This window comes from Arabidopsis lyrata (genome assembly GCF_000004255.2).
Source record: "Arabidopsis lyrata subsp. lyrata unplaced genomic scaffold ARALYscaffold_3, whole genome shotgun sequence".
NCBI classification, from domain to species: Eukaryota; Viridiplantae; Streptophyta; class Magnoliopsida; order Brassicales; family Brassicaceae; genus Arabidopsis; species Arabidopsis lyrata.
Window position 1 is genome coordinate 624548 of NW_003302553.1, and position 18136 is coordinate 642683.

At 33.2% G+C, this 18136-nt stretch overlaps 4 protein-coding genes across 6 annotated transcripts; 3 read left to right on the plus strand and 1 right to left on the minus strand.

The window, feature by feature from the left end:
- Nucleotides 1–892: 892 nt before the first annotated feature.
- On the minus strand, nucleotides 893–1733 carry LOC9318302. Its single transcript, XM_021033398.1, has one exon. The coding sequence runs from the start codon at nucleotides 1152–1154 to the stop codon at nucleotides 1014–1016; it is 141 nt and encodes a 46-aa protein (XP_020889057.1). The 5' UTR covers nucleotides 1155–1733; the 3' UTR covers nucleotides 893–1013.
- Nucleotides 1734–4145: 2412 nt separating this feature from the next.
- On the plus strand, nucleotides 4146–5973 carry LOC9320389 (proline-rich receptor-like protein kinase PERK5). Its single transcript, XM_021033801.1, has 3 exons — nucleotides 4146–5045; nucleotides 5132–5293; nucleotides 5410–5973. Exons 1-3 carry the CDS (start codon nucleotides 4971–4973, stop codon nucleotides 5647–5649), a joined length of 477 nt encoding a protein of 158 aa, XP_020889460.1. The 5' UTR covers nucleotides 4146–4970; the 3' UTR covers nucleotides 5650–5973.
- A 3525-nt stretch (nucleotides 5974–9498) lies between these two features.
- Nucleotides 9499–12013, plus strand: LOC9318303. 2 transcript variants are annotated; one of them, XM_021032878.1, is made up of 5 exons: nucleotides 9499–10459; nucleotides 10803–11123; nucleotides 11233–11460; nucleotides 11551–11663; nucleotides 11746–12013. In XM_021032878.1, the coding sequence occupies exons 1-4, from the start codon at nucleotides 9658–9660 to the stop codon at nucleotides 11577–11579; spliced, it is 1380 nt and encodes a 459-aa protein (XP_020888537.1). In that variant the 5' UTR covers nucleotides 9499–9657; the 3' UTR covers nucleotides 11580–11663; nucleotides 11746–12013. The 2 variants fall into 2 exon arrangements, with proteins under 2 accessions (XP_020888537.1, XP_020888538.1); XM_021032879.1 differs by having other exon boundaries at nucleotides 10809–11123.
- A 91-nt stretch (nucleotides 12014–12104) lies between these two features.
- On the plus strand, nucleotides 12105–14860 carry LOC9318304. Of its 2 annotated transcripts, none has more exons than XM_021032880.1 (5): nucleotides 12105–12743; nucleotides 12822–12866; nucleotides 13238–13519; nucleotides 13600–13760; nucleotides 14480–14860. In XM_021032880.1, exons 1-5 carry the CDS (start codon nucleotides 12545–12547, stop codon nucleotides 14651–14653), a joined length of 861 nt encoding a protein of 286 aa, XP_020888539.1. In that variant the 5' UTR covers nucleotides 12105–12544; the 3' UTR covers nucleotides 14654–14860. The 2 variants fall into 2 exon arrangements, with proteins under 2 accessions (XP_020888539.1, XP_020888540.1); XM_021032881.1 differs by having other exon boundaries at nucleotides 13603–13760.
- The last annotated feature ends 3276 nt before the right edge of the window (nucleotides 14861–18136 follow it).

The window sequence follows — 18136 nt, forward strand, 5'->3', positions numbered from 1 at the left end:
AAACCCCTAAGAGGTGTTCTAGGTTTAATATGGTTTACACATAATTTAAATTTTTAACACTTGTTTTTATTTTATTAAAAAATGTTTTAAAACTTATATTTTTATATTACTATTAAAATTTTAAGGTTTTTCTATTAAGTGTTGAATTTTTAAATTTTGTGTAAACTAATTGGACACAACATCCAAACCCCTAAGAGGTGTTCTAGGTTCAATATAGTTTACACATAATTTAAATTTTTAGCACTTGTTTTTATTTTATTAAAAATATTTTAAAACTTATATTCTTATACTACTATTAAAATTTTATGGTTTTTCTATTAAGTGTTAAATTTTTAAATTTGTGTAAACTAATTGGACACAACATCCAAACCCCTAAGAGGTGTTCTAGGTTCAATATGGTTTACACATAATTTAAATTTTTAACACTTGTTTTTATTTTATTAAAGTTTTTTTTTAAAACTTATATTCTTATACTACTATTAAAATTTTAAGGTTCTTCTATTAAGTGTTAATTTTTTAAATTTTGTATAAACTAATTAGACACAACATCTAAACCCCTAAGAGGTGTCCTAGGTTCAAAATGGTTTACACATAATTTAATTTTTTTAACACTTGTCTTTTTTTGTCTTAAAATGTTTTTAAACTTATATTTTTATATTACTATTAAAAATTAAAGGTTTTTTTTAATTAATTGTTGAATTTTTAACACTTAAGTTAAAAATAACACATAAATGAAAGAGGATTACAAAACTTCATGTAGACTCTATTTTCCTGATTACATACTATCACTGGACACTGGTGCATATAATCAGAATAGTTGTGAGTGTACTTTATGAATGTATATGTAATGGATGATTCTTATTGAATAACAAGGTGAGAATATATATATATATTACTATTGAATATTGATCATCAATAACTGCTCAACTTCACTATGTATTTACATATCGGACAAAACAAACACATATACATGTGTATGTATATGTGTTTTTATGTGTATCGTAATAAATAAATTAATCACATGAACAAAGAAGCATCATCACACATCTTCTAATGATGTAGATCCTCCCCTTTTGTTCTTTGAGATATTTCCCGAGTCTTCTACTTTGTGATTTCTTCTCCTTTCTCCTCAAGCTCATGATGATGCTTTCCATATCCAGTTGTGTCCATAAGAAACCAGTTGATATAACAATGCTTGTATAGCAAATTAAAGACTAGGAAGATGGTGAGACTTTATACGACGAATCCTTCGAAAAACTTGTTTTAGATTCTTTCCAAGCAGGAATCTTCTAAAATGTTAAGAGAGTGTGATTTTGTGAAGAGAGAAGAGAGCTTTGGAAGATGAGTTATTTGATTGGGAAGATACTTGTTCGAATGAGTTTTTATAGGGAGAAATTATTGTCGGCATTGTACATTAACTTAATAAACAATTAATAATAGAGTCTTAAATTTATCTCTAATGGATCAACCATATAAACAATAATTTCGAGCAAATTATTATTATTTCTATGGTTGAGTCACGTCACCAAACCTTACATAACAATGTGAACATACACCAACCAAGATACATTGGTCGGCCATTTGGTTGCAAAACAGATTTTCTTTTATCCACTATACTAATAAGTGAAAAATGTTAATATATATTTTAAATAATAAAAATGGTATTATTGAATTGAAAGCAAGTCTTGTAAAGTTCTTGAAATCTAATTACGGCCTCTTAAGATTTGACTAATTTTTTCGTTTGAACAGACTATTTTGGGGATTGATACTGTAGTGCTGGACAAAATATTCGTCAGATTCGCTTCGATCCGTTATTCGGTTCTATTCAATTCGAAAAATCCAGATATCCGAAGTTTTACGAAGCAAATCAAATACTAAAAAGTGATATTCATTAAAAACGAAGCAAATAACAAATACTAAAATTTAAATATGCGGATATTCGCTCCGATTCGGTATACATGAACATATATATATATATATATATATATATATGTATATAGATAATTACAGATATTTACTAATCATTTTTCTATTTTTATATGTAAATTTTATAAGTTTATGTTCATCAAATTAATTATTTAACTATTACTTTTAATAATTAAAGAAGAAATATTTTTTTCAATGAAATAGTACTTATTTTGGATTAAATTTCTCATTTTTTATGTTTTTGTTTTATTTTTATAATTGTTTTTTGATTTATACTGAACAAATCGAATATCCGGCAAATAGTTCAAATTTTAACGGATATTCGGACAGCCGGATATTCGGTTATTTACGAAGCAAATACGAATCAGAAAACCAATTATTCGGACGAAGCAAATCGAATCACAAATACTACCAAAATCCCGGATATTCGATTTGTGCCCACCCCTAATTGATAGATATAACTTTTGTTTTTTGTGAACACATTGACCAATTCAGTAGAATCAGTACAACTACAGCCATTTTGCTTCAAATGAAATGAACAAATCCCATCAAATGTGGATGCCTGGAGTCATTTTTACTCGCAAATAAAATACGATCATTTTATAACATTTGGTTAGTTTATCTATGCTAAAAATAGCTGGCAAAACTTATATATAAATAAATTAACTTGTAATATACGTTGGCGCTTATACAAAAAACTTATTAGTAACTGATAAAAGTAGCTACTATGCATATTTTCAATGGCTATGACTTCTTAGAGTCACGATGCATCTAAAACTGAAAACAAATTTATCAGAGATCAATACATAGTTTCGTATGAATTTCAAAGTGGCCAAAAGTGCATATAAATGCACAAGTGGATTTGATTTCCTCACCGTAAACAAGAAATTATTGAACACGAAATGCCAAAGATGATGTATATGGGACTTCATCGAACCTAACATAATTGGAGCAAGATTAGATTGTTAATTACTTGAAATTTGCGATTGTGAGCTTACATAAAAGTTAAATATCATGGCCAAAACATAATCCCACATGTCTTTCCTCGTGTTCCATCACCAAATCAGCCGTAACTTGAACCTGGCCCTTGCTTCACACAGTTTCCACTTAACCATTTCATATATAACTCAATCTTTCCATTCTTTTAGTTATATAATAAATTTAAATTAATTTTTACTTAACTACTGTTCAAACACCGAAACCTACAAATTAGTATTATATCAGCGCATCAATTCTTGGAAATTGTTTTGCCTCCCCGAATATATTATATCCCGATTTTCCTTATGCCATGCTTCAAAAACAGAACATTTTGAACGTATCAATATTGTTAATTTGTTATATGCATGTCAAATTCTTTTGGTTATATTTATATATGTTCAACTAGACAAACACATACTTGTACAGTTGTATATTACCAAAAATAGATATATTATGAGCATATAGAACACCACTCTTGAACAATTGTGTAGTGGTCTTCGTAGTTCTTGTTCCCTCACTTTCCATTTAATTATTTATAAATTTAAAGGTAAGATAACAAACTAAAATATAAAAGAAAAAAAGAAAAAACACCACATTCATGATAGTTTTACCATATGATATGGCTTAATTAACAACTTTAATTATCTTAAACACAATTAAGAATCATTAACCCGTATCTTGGTCTTGGATGATTCAAAAGATAGTATCCGTAATTATAAACTTGTCCGGTGCAACGCATCAAGAGCCAGTTTCGACTTTATAATTTTGGTTTACTAATCATTTGAATTAAGGTTGATTTGTTTCTTGCTAAGGAAGCATCTAATATCTTGGAGCTAGTAATCTAATCAAGATCCTAACACATACAAACACTGATGTATTATGCATATATAAATAAAATATCTATACGTTGACCCAAAATTTTTGTCCTTAGTGTATCCTATGTATTTTGAGCGATTATATAACTAAAGTCTCCTAATAATCGTAGTACTTTATTTAAAATATGAAAATTTTATTTGATAGAAAATATTGATTAGGGCGAATCTGATAAACTATAGGAGTGATTACAGATTACACCAAATCTCTTATATAGGCTTAATGGGCCTTTAAATAAAGAATTATCAGGCCTTAAGAGGCTTTATAAAACCTGCGATGAAGTTAACTTTTTTATGGTACCAACCCAATTGAGTTTTACTGGGCTCAAATAACTATTTACTAATATCGCTTATATTTCGAAGCAATCTAAGAAAATAATTATTTTTTAATGAATCTTTCTAAAGTATTTAAGATAAACTATATAATAATAAAAATTTGATGAACACGAAGAGCAGAGATCTCCAAAGATCCTAACTTTGATTCTTCTGGTGTTTTCTCCGACCCAATCAGATGCAAAAAGGTGTCATTACAGCGACAACAACAAGCTACACAATTCATGGCGATTGTCCGAACATCAAAGCTTGATCTCCCAAACCCATCTCTCTCTCCTTCTTCTCCTCAAGTTTCATCGATACTCTACGAACCAATCTCCTCTTCACTTGCCCTAACTCTATCTGATTCATCCATCTCTCTTTACCCTTCTCTCTCCCCTCTCTCTACTCCTTCTCTTTCATACCCACAAACCCTAATCCCTTCTCCTTGCTCCTCTGCTTCGTTTCTCCTCCTCCGCTCCCAGAATCCTAACTCCAACGACGATTCCGGTAACGAAGCCTCCCCACGTGTCTTCTTTATCGTTGCTGGTCCTTATCGTGGTGGGTCTCGTCTTCTTCTCAGGTTCTATGGTTTACGGGAAGGGAAAAACAAATGCTTTGTGAGAGCCAAAGTGATTTGTGATCAAAAGGGTATCGAATTCGATCAGAAAGTTGGGGTTTTGTTGAATTTAAGCCACGGTGTTTCGGTTAAAATCGTTGGCTCGACCAATTACTTCTCAATGTATTCGGTTTCTAGCTCGAAAATACTCATCTTTGGTCTCAAGGTTGTGACTGATGGCAGCAATTGTGGAGATGATGATGCAGTGGTTGTGAAGCTGGTAAGATTTATCCGACAAATCCGATGTTTTCTCATTTGGTGTAATGCTTCTTGAGCTCATAACCGGACAACCTCCAGTGGATCTAACTGGAGAAATGGAATATAGCTTGGTAGACTGGGTAAGTCGGTCTCCGCCTCTTCGGTTTCTTGTTTAATCCCAAAACAATTGCAAAAACAGAAACAAAACTTGCTATTGTTGTTGCAGGCAAGGCCTTTGTGTTTGAAAGCAGCTCAAGATGGTGATTACAACCAATTGGCAGATCCGCGTCTAGAGCTAAACTACAATCATCCAGAGATGGTTCAAATGGCTTCTTGTGCAGCTGCAGCAATCAGACACTCAACAAGAAGACGGCCTAAGATGAGCCAGGTTCAAAAACTCATACCACTTCTTGATTCTTTTGTTTTTTTTTTTTTCACTCACAGTTAATCTTGATGATAAATGTGACATACTAATGAATCTTCAAACATGTGTATTGATGAAAGATTGTACGAGCACTAGAAGGAGATATGTCAATGGATGATCTAAGTGAAGGAACAAGACCAGGACAAAGCAAGTATTTGAGGCCCGGAAGCGTGAGCTCAGAGTATAACGCAAGCTCGTACACCGCAGACATGAAAAAATTCAAGAAATTGGCGTTAGAGAATAAAGAATATCAAAGCAGTGAATATGGTGGAACAAGTGAGTATGGTTTAAATCCTCTGCTTCAAGTAGTGAAGAAATGAATAGAGGTTCAATGAAACGCAATCCTCAGCTTTGAAAGAACACAACATTTCTCATAATATTTTCACTTTTCTTCTCTGTTTTTCTTTCATTGTTTGTTAATTTTGCGTCAAAGATCTGAAGTTTTTGACAGTTACAAATTATGATGTTTTTAGGAGTGATATTATTTTGACCAAAAGAGATTAGATTGTGGTTTTGTTGAAATTGTTTAGTACAAAGCGTTAATCCATACCAAGTTATGGATATGCATTATCAAGATTGTTTTATTATTGGTGTTGTATATAATGATTCTAAAAGTAATACGAGATTAGGAGAATCTTTAGTTACCGTTGTGATAAATTTCCTTTTTGGTTTTGCAACTCAAATAAGAAAAGGAAACAATTGAAATTTCCTTTTTTCATTGAACAAACGTTACTTATAAATACACCCATTCTCTCTTCTTCCTTGAGAAATCTCCATTATATTCTCTCTTCTTCTTCGAAACCCTAAACCAGAAATAACAAAAACCGATTATCTTTGCAATTAACTTCATCCGTAAGATTGATCGGAGCAGAGAAACCATCTCTTTTCGTGAATCATCTCCATCCTCTGTTGTGAATACATCTTAAGTCAATCCAGATCGATTTCATGTCAAGTCTCTCTTAATTTCACACGGTCAAAGATCTCGGCGGTGGATGCTGACGAGGACGGCGAAGGATGCAAAAGCGGGATAGAGGATATCAAGAAGACAGGGACAGTGAGCGACGAGCGAGTAGAGAACCAAATCATGATATGTGTTTGGTTCTGTTTCCATGGCTCCGACCGTCCGACGACATCACATGAAAACCTTGTGTTTCGTCAATCACAAGCAAAGGTATTTCTTTCTTAATTTCCTTTTCTATTTTTTTTTTAAGATAAGTGTTAAATTTTTAAATTTAGTGTAAACTAATTGGATACAACATCCAAACCCCTAAGAGGTGTTCTAGGTTCAATATGGTTTACACATAATTTAAATTTTTAACACTTGTATTTATTTTATTAAAAAATGTTTTAAAACTTATATTTTTATATTACTATTAAAATTTTAAGGTTTTTCTATTAAGTGTTAAATTTTTAAATTTTGTGTAAACTAATTAGACACAACATCCAAACCCCTAAGAGGTGTTCTAGGTTTAATATGGTTTACACATAATTTAAATTTTTAACACTTGTTTTATTTTATTAAAAAATGTTTTAAAACTTATATTTTTATATTACTATTAAAATTTTAAGGTTTTTCTATTAAGTATTAAATTATTAAATTTTGTGTAAACTAATTAGACACAACATCCAAACCCCTAAGAGGTGTTCTAGGTTTAATATGGTTTACACATAATTTAAATTTTTAACACTTGTTTTTATTTTATTAAAAATGTTTTAAAACTTATATTTGTATATTACTATTAAAATTTTAAGGTTTTTCTATTAAGTGTTAAATTTTTAAATTTTGTGTAAACTAATTAGACACAACATCCAAACCCCTAAGAGGTGTTCTAGGTTTAATATGGTTTACACATAATTTAAATTTTTAACACTTGTTTTTATTTTATTAAAAAATGTTTTAAAACTTAAATTTTTATATTACTATTAAAATTTTAAGGTTTTTCTATTAAGTGTTAAAGTTTTAAATTTTGTGTAAACTAATTAGACACAACATCCAAACCCCTAAGAGGTGTTCTAGGTTTAATATGGTTTACACATAATTTAAATTTTTAACACATGTTTTTATTTTATTAAAAATGTTTTAAAACTTATATTTTTATATTACTATTAAAATTTTAAGGTTTTTCTATTAAGTGTTAAATTTTTAAATTTTGTGTAAACTAATTAGACACAACATCCAAACCCCTAAGAGGTGTTTTAGGTTTAATATGGTTTACACATAATTTAAATTTTTAACACTTGTTTTTATTTTATTAAAAAATGTTTTAAAACTTATATTTTTATATGGGGCTTTTGCAAAGATGCTACTTTTTCAATGCCACTTTTCAAAAATACTCTTTTTTAAAACCTTATAAAAAATGCTCTTAAAAATATAAGGGGGTGTTATTGGTTTGTGATTGAAATGGAGTTTTGATGACTTTAATAAAATCATAGAAAGTGAAAAAGTGAAAGATTTAGAAGAATTGTTAGAGAGTTTTCAATAGTCTTGTTGATTAGTTTTCTATAATCTTGTAAAGTCTCCCAAACAATCTCAATATTTCAATCATACTTTCCATGACTTTATTTTGTAAAGAAAAGTGTACAAAATCATAAACCAATAACACAATAATTAAAGTCATTAACAATCATAGATTGTTTTGTTTTAGTTGAATAACACAAAAATTTTAATGACTTTATAAAACTCTTAATCCAATAACACCATATTCATTAGGATTTTAAATGATTTTTTACTAGTCACAAACTAATAACACCAAATTTTACGAGAGTTTAACAAAATCTTGATGGAATAACAACAGATTCTACATAACAATTAAAGTCATTAAAACTCTATTTAAATCACAAACCAATAACACCCCCTAAGACTTACCCAAATATGTATGTAATATTATTAAAACATACACAAACTACATTTCTATGTATCTAAAATCTTATAAATACTTTATAAATACCTTATAAATGCATTTTAAATACCTTTAAAAACCTTTAAAATATCTTGTAAAACTTTTGAAAAACCTTAAAAATCCTTTAAAATAACTTGTAAAACCTTTAAAAACACCTTATAAAACCTTATAAATACTTGGATCGAGTCTTCAAGTAGTAGTTACAATCCATAAGTACCTTATAAACCTAATATGGTTTACACATAATTTAAATTTTTAACACTTGTTTTTATTTTATTAAAGTTTTTTTTTAAAACTTATATTCTTATACTACTATTAAAATTTTAAGGTTCTTCTATTAAGTGTTAATTTTTTAAATTTTGTATAAACTAATTAGACACAACATCTAAACCCCTAAGAGGTGTCCTAGGTTCAAAATGGTTTACACATAATTTAATTTTTTTAACACTTGTCTTTTTTTGTCTTAAAATGTTTTTAAACTTATATTTTTATATTACTATTAAAAATTAAAGGTTTTTTTTAATTAATTGTTGAATTTTTAACACTTAAGTTAAAAATAACACATAAATGAAAGAGGATTACAAAACTTCATGTAGACTCTATTTTCCTGATTACATACTATCACTGGACACTGGTGCATATAATCAGAATAGTTGTGAGTGTACTTTATGAATGTATATGTAATGGATGATTCTTATTGAATAACAAGGTGAGAATATATATATATTACTATTGAATATTGATCATCAATAACTGCTCAACTTCACTATGTATTTACATATCGGACAAAACAAACACATATACATGTTAATGATTCACAACGACGATTCCGGTAACACATATACAAACACTTATTCCAAGACCAAGATACGGGTTAATGATTCTTATTCCGGTAACAAATCGTCATTAACCCGTTACCGGAATCGTCGTTCTACACAACAATTAAAGTCATTAAAACTCTATTTAAATCACAAACCAATAACACCCCCTAATCGTAGTACTTTATTTAAAATATGAAAATTTTATTTGATAAAAAATATTGATTAGGGCGAATCTGATAAACTATAGGAGTGATTACAGATTACACCAAATCTCTTATATACGCTTAATGGGCCTTTAAATAAAGAATTATCAGGCCTTAAGAGGCTTTATAAAACCTGCGATGAAGTTAACTTTTTTATTGAGTTTTACTGGGCTCAAATAACTATTTACTAATATCGCTTATATTTCGAAGCAATCTAAGAAAATAATTATTTTTTAATGAATTTTTCTAAAGTATTTAAGATAAACTATATAATAATAAAAATTTGATGAACAGGAAGAGCAGAGATCTCCAAAGATCCTAACTTTGATTCTTCTGGTGTTTTCTCCGACCCAATCAGATGCAAAAAGGTGTCATTACAGCGACAACAACAAGCTACACAATTCATGGCGATTGTCCGAACATCAAAGCTTGATCTCCCAAACCCATCTCTCTCTCCTTCTTCTCCTCAAGTTTCATCGATACTCTACGAACCAATCTCCTCTTCACTTGCCCTAACTCTATCTGATTCATCCATCTCTCTTTACCCTTCTCTCTCCCCTCTCTCTACTCCTTCTCTTTCATACCCACAAACCCTAATCCCTTCTCCTTGCTCCTCTGCTTCGTTTCTCCTCCTCCGCTCCCAGAATCCTAACTCCAACGACGATTCCGGTAACGAAGCCTCCCCACGTGTCTTCTTTATCGTTGCTGGTCCTTATCGTGGTGGGTCTCGTCTTCTTCTCAGGTTCTATGGTTTACGGGAAGGGAAAAACAAAGGCTTTGTGAGAGCCAAAGTGATTTGTGATCAAAAGGGTATCGAATTCGATCAGAAAGTTGGGGTTTTGTTGAATTTAAGCCACGGTGTTTCGGTTAAAATCGTTGGCTCGACCAATTACTTCTCAATGTATTCGGTTTCTAGCTCGAAAATACTCATCTTTGGTCTCAAGGTTGTGACTGATGGCAGCAATTGTGGAGATGATGATGCAGTGGTTGTGAAGCTGGTAAGATGTGGTGAGATTGAATGTGTTAGACCGGTTTGGTCGATTGGGATTTTCTCGGGTTTGTTGATTTTGGGGGAAGATGATGGAGTTAGGGTTTTAAATCTGAGAGAGATAGTCAAAGGAAGATTGAAGAAAGGGAGGAAAGACAATGGGAGATTGCGTAATGGGCACATAGTAGAAGTGAAGAAGAAGGAAAATGCTGTTCATGGTAAGTCTATAGAGGTAGTTACTTGTGGTGCTTTGTAGATTTGGATAATCTTATTAAGGTTATGTTTTTGGTGATATATAATGTGAATGATCATGATTTTGAATGGTATCTATATATGTGATTGCCTTATTGAGGAAGCGCAGATTTAAGGATTTGGTGGTACAATGTGCTTAAGATAGAGTTAAAAAAGGCAATTTCTGTGGTAACTCTAGGTTGAAAAATGTTAAAAATGGACATTAGGTTTGTTATCCAGAGCTGATTCTTCGTAAATTTTGCTTCTTGGTAATGCCTTTAATGTTGCAGTTGTAGTAGCATTCATATTTTTAAGTTTGCCTGTTACCAGTTGCAGTGAACAAGGGGTTGTTAAGTAAACGGAGACAAGGATCTTCTGAAACAAGAATGTGCTTTGTGTCGTTTCAGAAAAATGCTGCTGCTGTTGGCGCTGATCTGAAATCAGAAACATGTGTGGTCATGTCTCTTAGGGCGATATCTATCCAAGCATTGTCCATTAAAAGGTTCTTGATCTTGGACTCTGCCGGGTATATACATGTATTGCATGTATCTGGTCGTCATTCTCTCGGATCAAACTTTACTTGTGATATGCAGCAGTTGCCTCGCTTTATGGATGTCCAGAAATTAGCCCTTCTTCCTGAAATCTCTGTTGGTAAAAAATACTCCTCGGCTCTGCGGTTTTAAAGGGATTTTTATTTTGACGCATTTGATATCGAAACTTCCTTATTTTAAAGCAATTGTATGGTCTTTGGCCACTGCAGGAACGAAAAGCTTTTGGATTTCAGACGGAGATTATTCCGTGCATAGGGTGACAATTTCTGATGAAGAAACTACCAGCAAAGAGAAAGATGAAGATAAGAAAATAAGGGAGGAAAGACCACCTATACAAAGCTCGGATTATGGTGCAGTAACACATACAATTTTCTCTCCAGAAAAGATTCAGGATCTTGTTCCTCTTGGGGGAAACGGTGCTCTGATTCTCGGGCTACGTAAGTTTCTTGATGTTCTGATTCCAGTAGAAACATCCTTTGCAGAAAACAAAACCGCTAAACTCGAAATGTTTTTAACTCTTTTGGCAGGAAGCTTGTACGCATATGCAATATCCTGAAAGCAGCTAAGACATGATTTTGGTTTCTTTACAAGTGGTGAGATCTATTTGACAAACGTATGTTTGAAGCAAATTCGAAATCGGGTAAGCGGGTTTGTTTGGTGTCTGGTAATTTATATATATCAGCTTCGAGGTTATTTTGGTATCAAAATTCGTTGTTTTACAGTGTTGGATGGTCGTTAAATGGTAAAGAGTTCTCCAGATGATGATGAAGCCTCGTGAGCTGAAATTGATGCTGTTCACGATTAAAACTTTTGAAGACTCTGGAGTTAAATAAAGGGGATCGATGATATATACCCCAACACTGAGATCTACATCGGAAAAGTTAGTAGATAATGGTTTCAGTCAGATGACTTATTTCAGATACATGCATCTTATACTTGTAAAATTTTATTCATTCATTTTTAAAAATATATAAGATTTTTAAATTTTCACATTTGAGAATTATTAATTTTCTTATCTGAAAATCCTTTTTTTTTGAAATACAGGAAGAAATAGCCAAATATGTTAAATCAATCATTCTTGTCCAGATAATCAATTCCATTATTTTTAACTGTCACTATACAAATTAAAAACATGAAAAAGAAACTAGAACTAATTGATCATAACCTTTCGAGAAAAAAATGGAACATGCCAAGTGAATTTGTTTCCTATATATGGATTACAACCAAAAAACAAAAGACAAAAAAAAAGTTAAAACTTTATTGTGAGATGTTTTTAATATATGTCAGTCATCCAATTAAGATTCAACATATACTATCTTACAAACTTTCGAGATAACTTATTTGAAAATACCCAATATAATGAAACAAAATTAAAGATGAGAGAAGTACTAAAAAAAAAGTCAATATTTTAAAGAAATAAAAAAATTCAACCATCCCTTTAGAATTTAAAGGTACATTTCTTCCCTCTCTCCATCATCCTTAGCTTTACCTTGGCTCTTTCATAACAAACATTCATTTCAAATGGTTTTGCGTGGCGAAGAGCTTGAGTTTAACCTAAGAGAATGGGCACGAAAAGGCCATTTAACTCGCGAAGATCAAAGTTCTAGAAGGTTCTCTGCCTCTTGTATCCGAAGCTTCCGAGAGGACCACAAGTCGACGTCCTGTACAACAAACTTCACCATCTCTAGTACTGCCTCTTCTCCCGGTTACTCGCTCAAAGGTGATAAATATATAATAACCGCTTTTAATGCTAATTGTTTCTTAGAAATATGTTTTGAAATTTGAATTTTTGTGACAGATGAGATTGACCCATCAAATTATTCCTTCACTAGTGCACTCAAGGGTAAGTTTCTTCTAAAAATATATATATAATAATACTAAGCTTTTCATGATTCTCAAAGATTGAATCTTAAGAGAATTTCGACCTATATGATTCTAAAAATTTGCCAATTTCAATGTCTAACCAATAAATTCGGTGCTACTTCGTATAGTGTAGAAATTTGTTGCCAAAAAGACATTTGTGACAAAATCATCACGTTTCGATAACCGTTTCTTGAAATTTGAATCAACAACTACCTCATTATATTACACTTTATTAGTTTGTTTATATTCATTGATAACAATAAAAAGAAGCTCTGTTATGATTATGAACAAGAACAGAGAAAAAATATAATAACCTTTTTGTTTGTTCTGTCGTTTTATTTGCTTACACAGCATTGCAAGAAAAAACAGTGTACAAGAAGAATTGGGATTGGTTGAAACCAGAAGGAGTTGAGCTAAACTCGAAATGGAACGAAGCAGAGAAGTATATTTGCAATCCTTTGTCTGGTGAAGTTCCTTTGGAGTGTTTGTCTTCTAAAACCCTAAATTCAAGATCTTTTAGAAACTTATCCACCAAGCATGCTCCACTCATGATTTTACCTTCTAATCCTAATCCCAACATTCCAAGAATCATCCACGAGGATCCTAAAACTCCCGATCCTGTTCTTATTCAAGGTGATTGTTAACGATTTCATAAAGGTGGTTTTGTGTTTTGGGTTTATTTGTAACTAAAAAGAGTTTGAGGGTTTTTTTAGCAGAAAAAAAAGTTGTGGGGTCAAAACGAGATGTCGTTAGTGCACCGGAAAATGTTAGTGCAGTGAAGACGACGCCGATCATGGAGAGATCGACGAAAAGACAGGTGGAAGCTGATGATTCGCATGTTGAGTATGCACTAAAGTTGAAAGCTCAACAAGAGGTAACATGATATACAATTTTTGCTCTAATTAATAATTCCTGGTTTTAGCATATTGTGAAAAATGGGTAAAAAATATGACAGTATTCGTTACATATAAGTTATGTATACTAGGTATTTTTATGTTTGAATTAAATTTTGAAAGGACATATTACTCATTAGTTATGGCCCTATGAGAACAATATATTAACTTCTAACAATGATTATCAATTTTGGTACGATTTTGCATTGGGCGATTTAAAAGAATTGAAATCATGCAAAGGTACGTACGTAATAATTGCATAAACTTTGCATTCGTTTGTGCAATTAGATTCTTACACAAAATACGAGAAAACACAAATACATAAATGTGCAGTGTATAATGTTCTTTTTAATCATAGAAGAGACAATGATATGACTCCAAGTTTTGTTTGTTTATACATATAATATTGTATCCTTGTTAAGATTTAGCTTCTTCCATGATATTTTGATTAAAGAGGACAAATGGTCATACGATACGTGATAGTAGTATCCATCATAGAAAACAAAACAGTATCATCCAACTTCGATGTTACAATTATTTCATGAAAAATCTTCATTGGACCCCATGTTATGATTTTGTGTATAGTCCAGGTTTGAAAATGCTAATTATATATGTGCACGTTTGTATATATATCACTGGTTGAACTATTCAACCAATTAACTTTTTGAAAAATAGTTACTTATGTTTTTGGGGTTTGAAGGATGTGAAGTTAGAAGAAAAGGAGCAAAATATGATGACAAAAGAAATTCGAGAAGAAAAGAAAAGAGGAAGTGGGTGTTTCTCAATGTCATGGAAAAAGAAAATGCAAAAACAACCAAGAACATCCAAATGCATATTTCTCATTTGTCTTCCTCATCTTTTCAAAGCTTCTTGAGATTCAAACCAATAATTTTGAGATTTTGGTTACCCAATAATGGAGCAATGTTTGCAAGATCATACTTCTTTCTTTTGCTTGTATTTATATAATATGGATGTCCTGATCATATAATTTTTATTGGCACATGATACAATTTTTTTTTTTTTTTTTGATTTAAAAGATTGTGAAACACAAACTTTTGTTCAAGGTTTTCAAGAAACTAAGTCTACCTGTAAAGAATATAACACAAACCCATCAGAATGCAAGGCCCATAAAGCCCAAAGATCAGTCAACAAATCCAACGGTAATGTTGACCAAGAACAGAGCTCCCTCTGCAACAACAAGTACAGTTTTGTCTCCTAGTTCAATCCAGCTCACAAACAGATATAGTTCTCTCAAGGATATGGATCAGTGAGCTGGCACTCCTAAAACCCTAATCTCCTTTGTCTCTCTTTTATATATAAGTAAGGCATTGTACTCCTGAACTTAACTAATGAGAAAAGATGCAGTCTTGAGATATACAAGCTAAAAGCTTTTTTGTCATTCTCTCTCTGTTTACGTTCTGTCTTCATGGTATCAGAGCTATGGAGGCTCAAAACGATCCTTTCTCACCTTCAACTTTCACTATCAATCAATGTGTAACTCTCAAACTCAAAGATAACAACTATCTGCTATGGAAACTTCAGTTCGAGCAATTTCTCTCAAGTCAGATGCTTTTGGGATTTGTTACCGGAGCTGCTCTGCGTCCGCCTATGACAGTCATGGTTACCAACGGCGACCAGAATACTGAAGCTCCAAACCCCGAGTACTTGAAGTGGCTTCAAAAAGATCAACATGTGATGGCTTGGCTCTATGGATCTCTGTCTGAGGAAGCTCTCAAGGCTGTCTATGGCCTTAGATCGTCACATGAGGTATGGTTCTCCCTCTCCAAGAAGTATAATAGGGTTTCGGCCACTAGAAAGCTAGATCTGCAGCGAAAAATGCAAGGAACCAAGAAAGGAGACAGATCTATGTCTGAGTACTTGTCTGAAATGAAAACCATTTGTGACCAACTGGACTCTATTGGTTCTCCTCTCTCTGAACATGAAAAGATTTATGGTGTTCTGAATGGTTTAGGAAGGGAATATCAGCCTGTTTTTGCTGTGATTGAAAACTCTATGGACCACTTTCCTGGACCATGTCTTGAAGATGTGTTCTTTAAGCTCACTGGATTTGACGATAAACTTCAGCAATATGACTCTTTACCTGAAGTGACTCCACATCAAGCTTTCTTTACTGATAGAGGCGGTTACTCTAACCGTGGAAGAGGTCAGAACAGAGGTGGCTACAGAGGTAGAAACTCCTACTCCACACAAGGCAGAGGATTCTACCAACAATTTGGCAACAACAGTGGTCGTGGTTCATTCTCTGGTGGTGGCGCCTACACTGATTCAAGACCAACCTGCCAAATATGTGGAAAGTATGGTCATGCAGCATCTAAGTGTTATAAACGGTTTGATCAGCACTACCAGCCAGAAGAACTACCTCAAGCTTTAGCTGCAATGAGAGTGTCTGATCACACAGAATATGGAGGCAGAGAATGGATTACAGACTCAGCTGCAACATATCATGTCACAAATTCTCCAAACAATCTGCATCAGGTACAAAACTATGAGGGGTCTGATGCGATAGTTGTTGGTAATGGAGATTTCCTTCCCATTACTCACATTGGATCTATTCCCTTACCAGCAATGTCAGGTAATCTACAATTAAAAGATGTTCTTGTGTGCCCAGAGATTACTAAATCTCTACTCTCTGTGTCTAAATTAACTGATGATTACCCTTGTAAATTCATCTTTGATTCTAACTCTGTGTACATCAAGGACAAACAGACAAAGCAAATTCTAAGTCGGGGAAGCAAACATGAAGGGTTGTATCGGTTGGAGAATCCCCAGTTTACGGCTTTTTACTCATCCAGGCAGCAGAGTACCAGTGATGAGACTTGGCACAGAAGATTGGGGCATCCTCACCATCAAGTTCTTCAGCATCTGTCGTCTATCAAAGCTATTTCAGTCAATAAAAACACATTGGCCATGTGTGAGTCCTGTCAGTTAGGAAAAGTCTGCAAACTTCCTTTCTCTAAGTCTGTTTTTGAAGCTACTAAGCCTCTTGAAAGAGTGCATTGTGATGTATGGGGTCCTTCTCCTGTCAAGTCAGTCCAAGGATTTCGTTATTACGTTGTTTTCATTGACAATTATTCTCGTTTTAGTTGGTTTTATCCTCTAAAGTTGAAGTCTGATGTTGTTTCCATATTCAAAACCTTTCAAAAGCTGGTGGAGACTCAATATGGTCAGAGAATAAAAATGTTTCAGAGTGATGGTGGTGGAGAATTTGTCAACAAACAATTCCTGGATCATTTTGCGCAGTGTGGGATCAAACATCTCATCTCTTGTCCACATACTCCACAGCAAAACGGTCTTGCTGAGAGGAAACATAAACATATTACTGAACTAGGGCTCTCCATGCTGTTTCAGGGCCATCTTCCACAGCATCTCTGGGTGGAAGCTCTATTTACAGCAAATTTTCTGAGCAATCTCTTACCAACATCTGTTCATGACTCAATGATAAGCCCATATCAGATGTTGAACAACAAAGCACCAATATATACTGCCTTAAGAGTTTTTGGCTGCGCGTGCTATCCTTATTTGCGCCCTTATGCTCAGAACAAGCTCGATCCAAAATCCTTATTGTGTGTCTTTGTGGGATACAATGAAAAATACAAAGGGTACAGGTGCTTTCACCCACCTACTGGACGTGTCTACATTAGCAGGCATGTTCTCTTTGATGAAGCAAGATTCCCATATAAGGATACTTACAGATCCTTTCTGCCACCTGCTACAACTCCTCTGTTATCAGCCTGGCAGCAAAGTTCATCTGAACAAAATTATGATGTGGAAGTCCCTGTCCAGTCTTCTATCTCACAAAACAGAACTGAAGCAGTCACTACTCCACACACTCAAGCTCCACTAGTTCTGAATCAAACTGTCGCACAAGCAACTGAGCCCACACCTATATCGCAACCTGAGACGTCAAATTCTGCAACAGGCTCAAGTACAGAGGAAAATTCAACAGTGGCATCGTCCTCATCTGTAGACTCAGCATTATTTACAGAAGAAGACTTCCCTCCTTTAGGGTCTCCGCAAAATGCTACCAGCAATGCTCATCAAATGACCACCAGAGCTAAATCCGGAATTGTGAAACCTAACCCGAGGTACATTCTTCTCGCCAATACTGGTCTTCCTGAAGAACCTAAAACCATCACTGCAGCACTAAAGCATGATGGCTGGAATGGAGCCATGGTTGAAGAAATAGACACTTGTCATGAAACCAAAACTTGGAGTCTTGAACCCGCTCCTGCAAATGCAAATGTATTAGGCTCCAAATGGGTGTTTAAGACTAAGATTAAAGCTGATGGTACACTAGACAAACTCCGGGCTCGTCTAGTAGCAAAAGGCTATGAAC

Bases quoted from the DNA above. Each gene is read 5' to 3' on its own strand.
- LOC9318302 (XM_021033398.1), bottom strand. From the start codon at position 1,154: ATGGAAAGCATCATCATGAGCTTGAGGAGAAAGGAGAAGAAATCACAA.
- LOC9320389 (XM_021033801.1), top strand. From the start codon at position 4,971: ATGCTTCTTGAGCTCATAACCGGACAACCTCCAGTGGATCTAACTGGA. The intron at 5,046-5,131 runs GTAAGTCGGTCT...TTGTTGTTGCAG, and splicing joins AATATAGCTTGGTAGACTGG to GCAAGGCCTTTGTGTTTGAA. The intron at 5,294-5,409 runs GTTCAAAAACTC...TATTGATGAAAG, and splicing joins GACGGCCTAAGATGAGCCAG to ATTGTACGAGCACTAGAAGG.
- LOC9318303 (XM_021032878.1), top strand. From the start codon at position 9,658: ATGGCGATTGTCCGAACATCAAAGCTTGATCTCCCAAACCCATCTCTC. The intron at 11,124-11,232 runs GTAAAAAATACT...TGGCCACTGCAG, and splicing joins TCTTCCTGAAATCTCTGTTG to GAACGAAAAGCTTTTGGATT. The intron at 11,461-11,550 runs GTAAGTTTCTTG...CTCTTTTGGCAG, and splicing joins TGCTCTGATTCTCGGGCTAC to GAAGCTTGTACGCATATGCA.
- LOC9318304 (XM_021032880.1), top strand. From the start codon at position 12,545: ATGGTTTTGCGTGGCGAAGAGCTTGAGTTTAACCTAAGAGAATGGGCA. The intron at 12,744-12,821 runs GTGATAAATATA...TTTTTGTGACAG, and splicing joins TCCCGGTTACTCGCTCAAAG to ATGAGATTGACCCATCAAAT. The intron at 13,520-13,599 runs GTGATTGTTAAC...GGGTTTTTTTAG, and splicing joins CGATCCTGTTCTTATTCAAG to CAGAAAAAAAAGTTGTGGGG.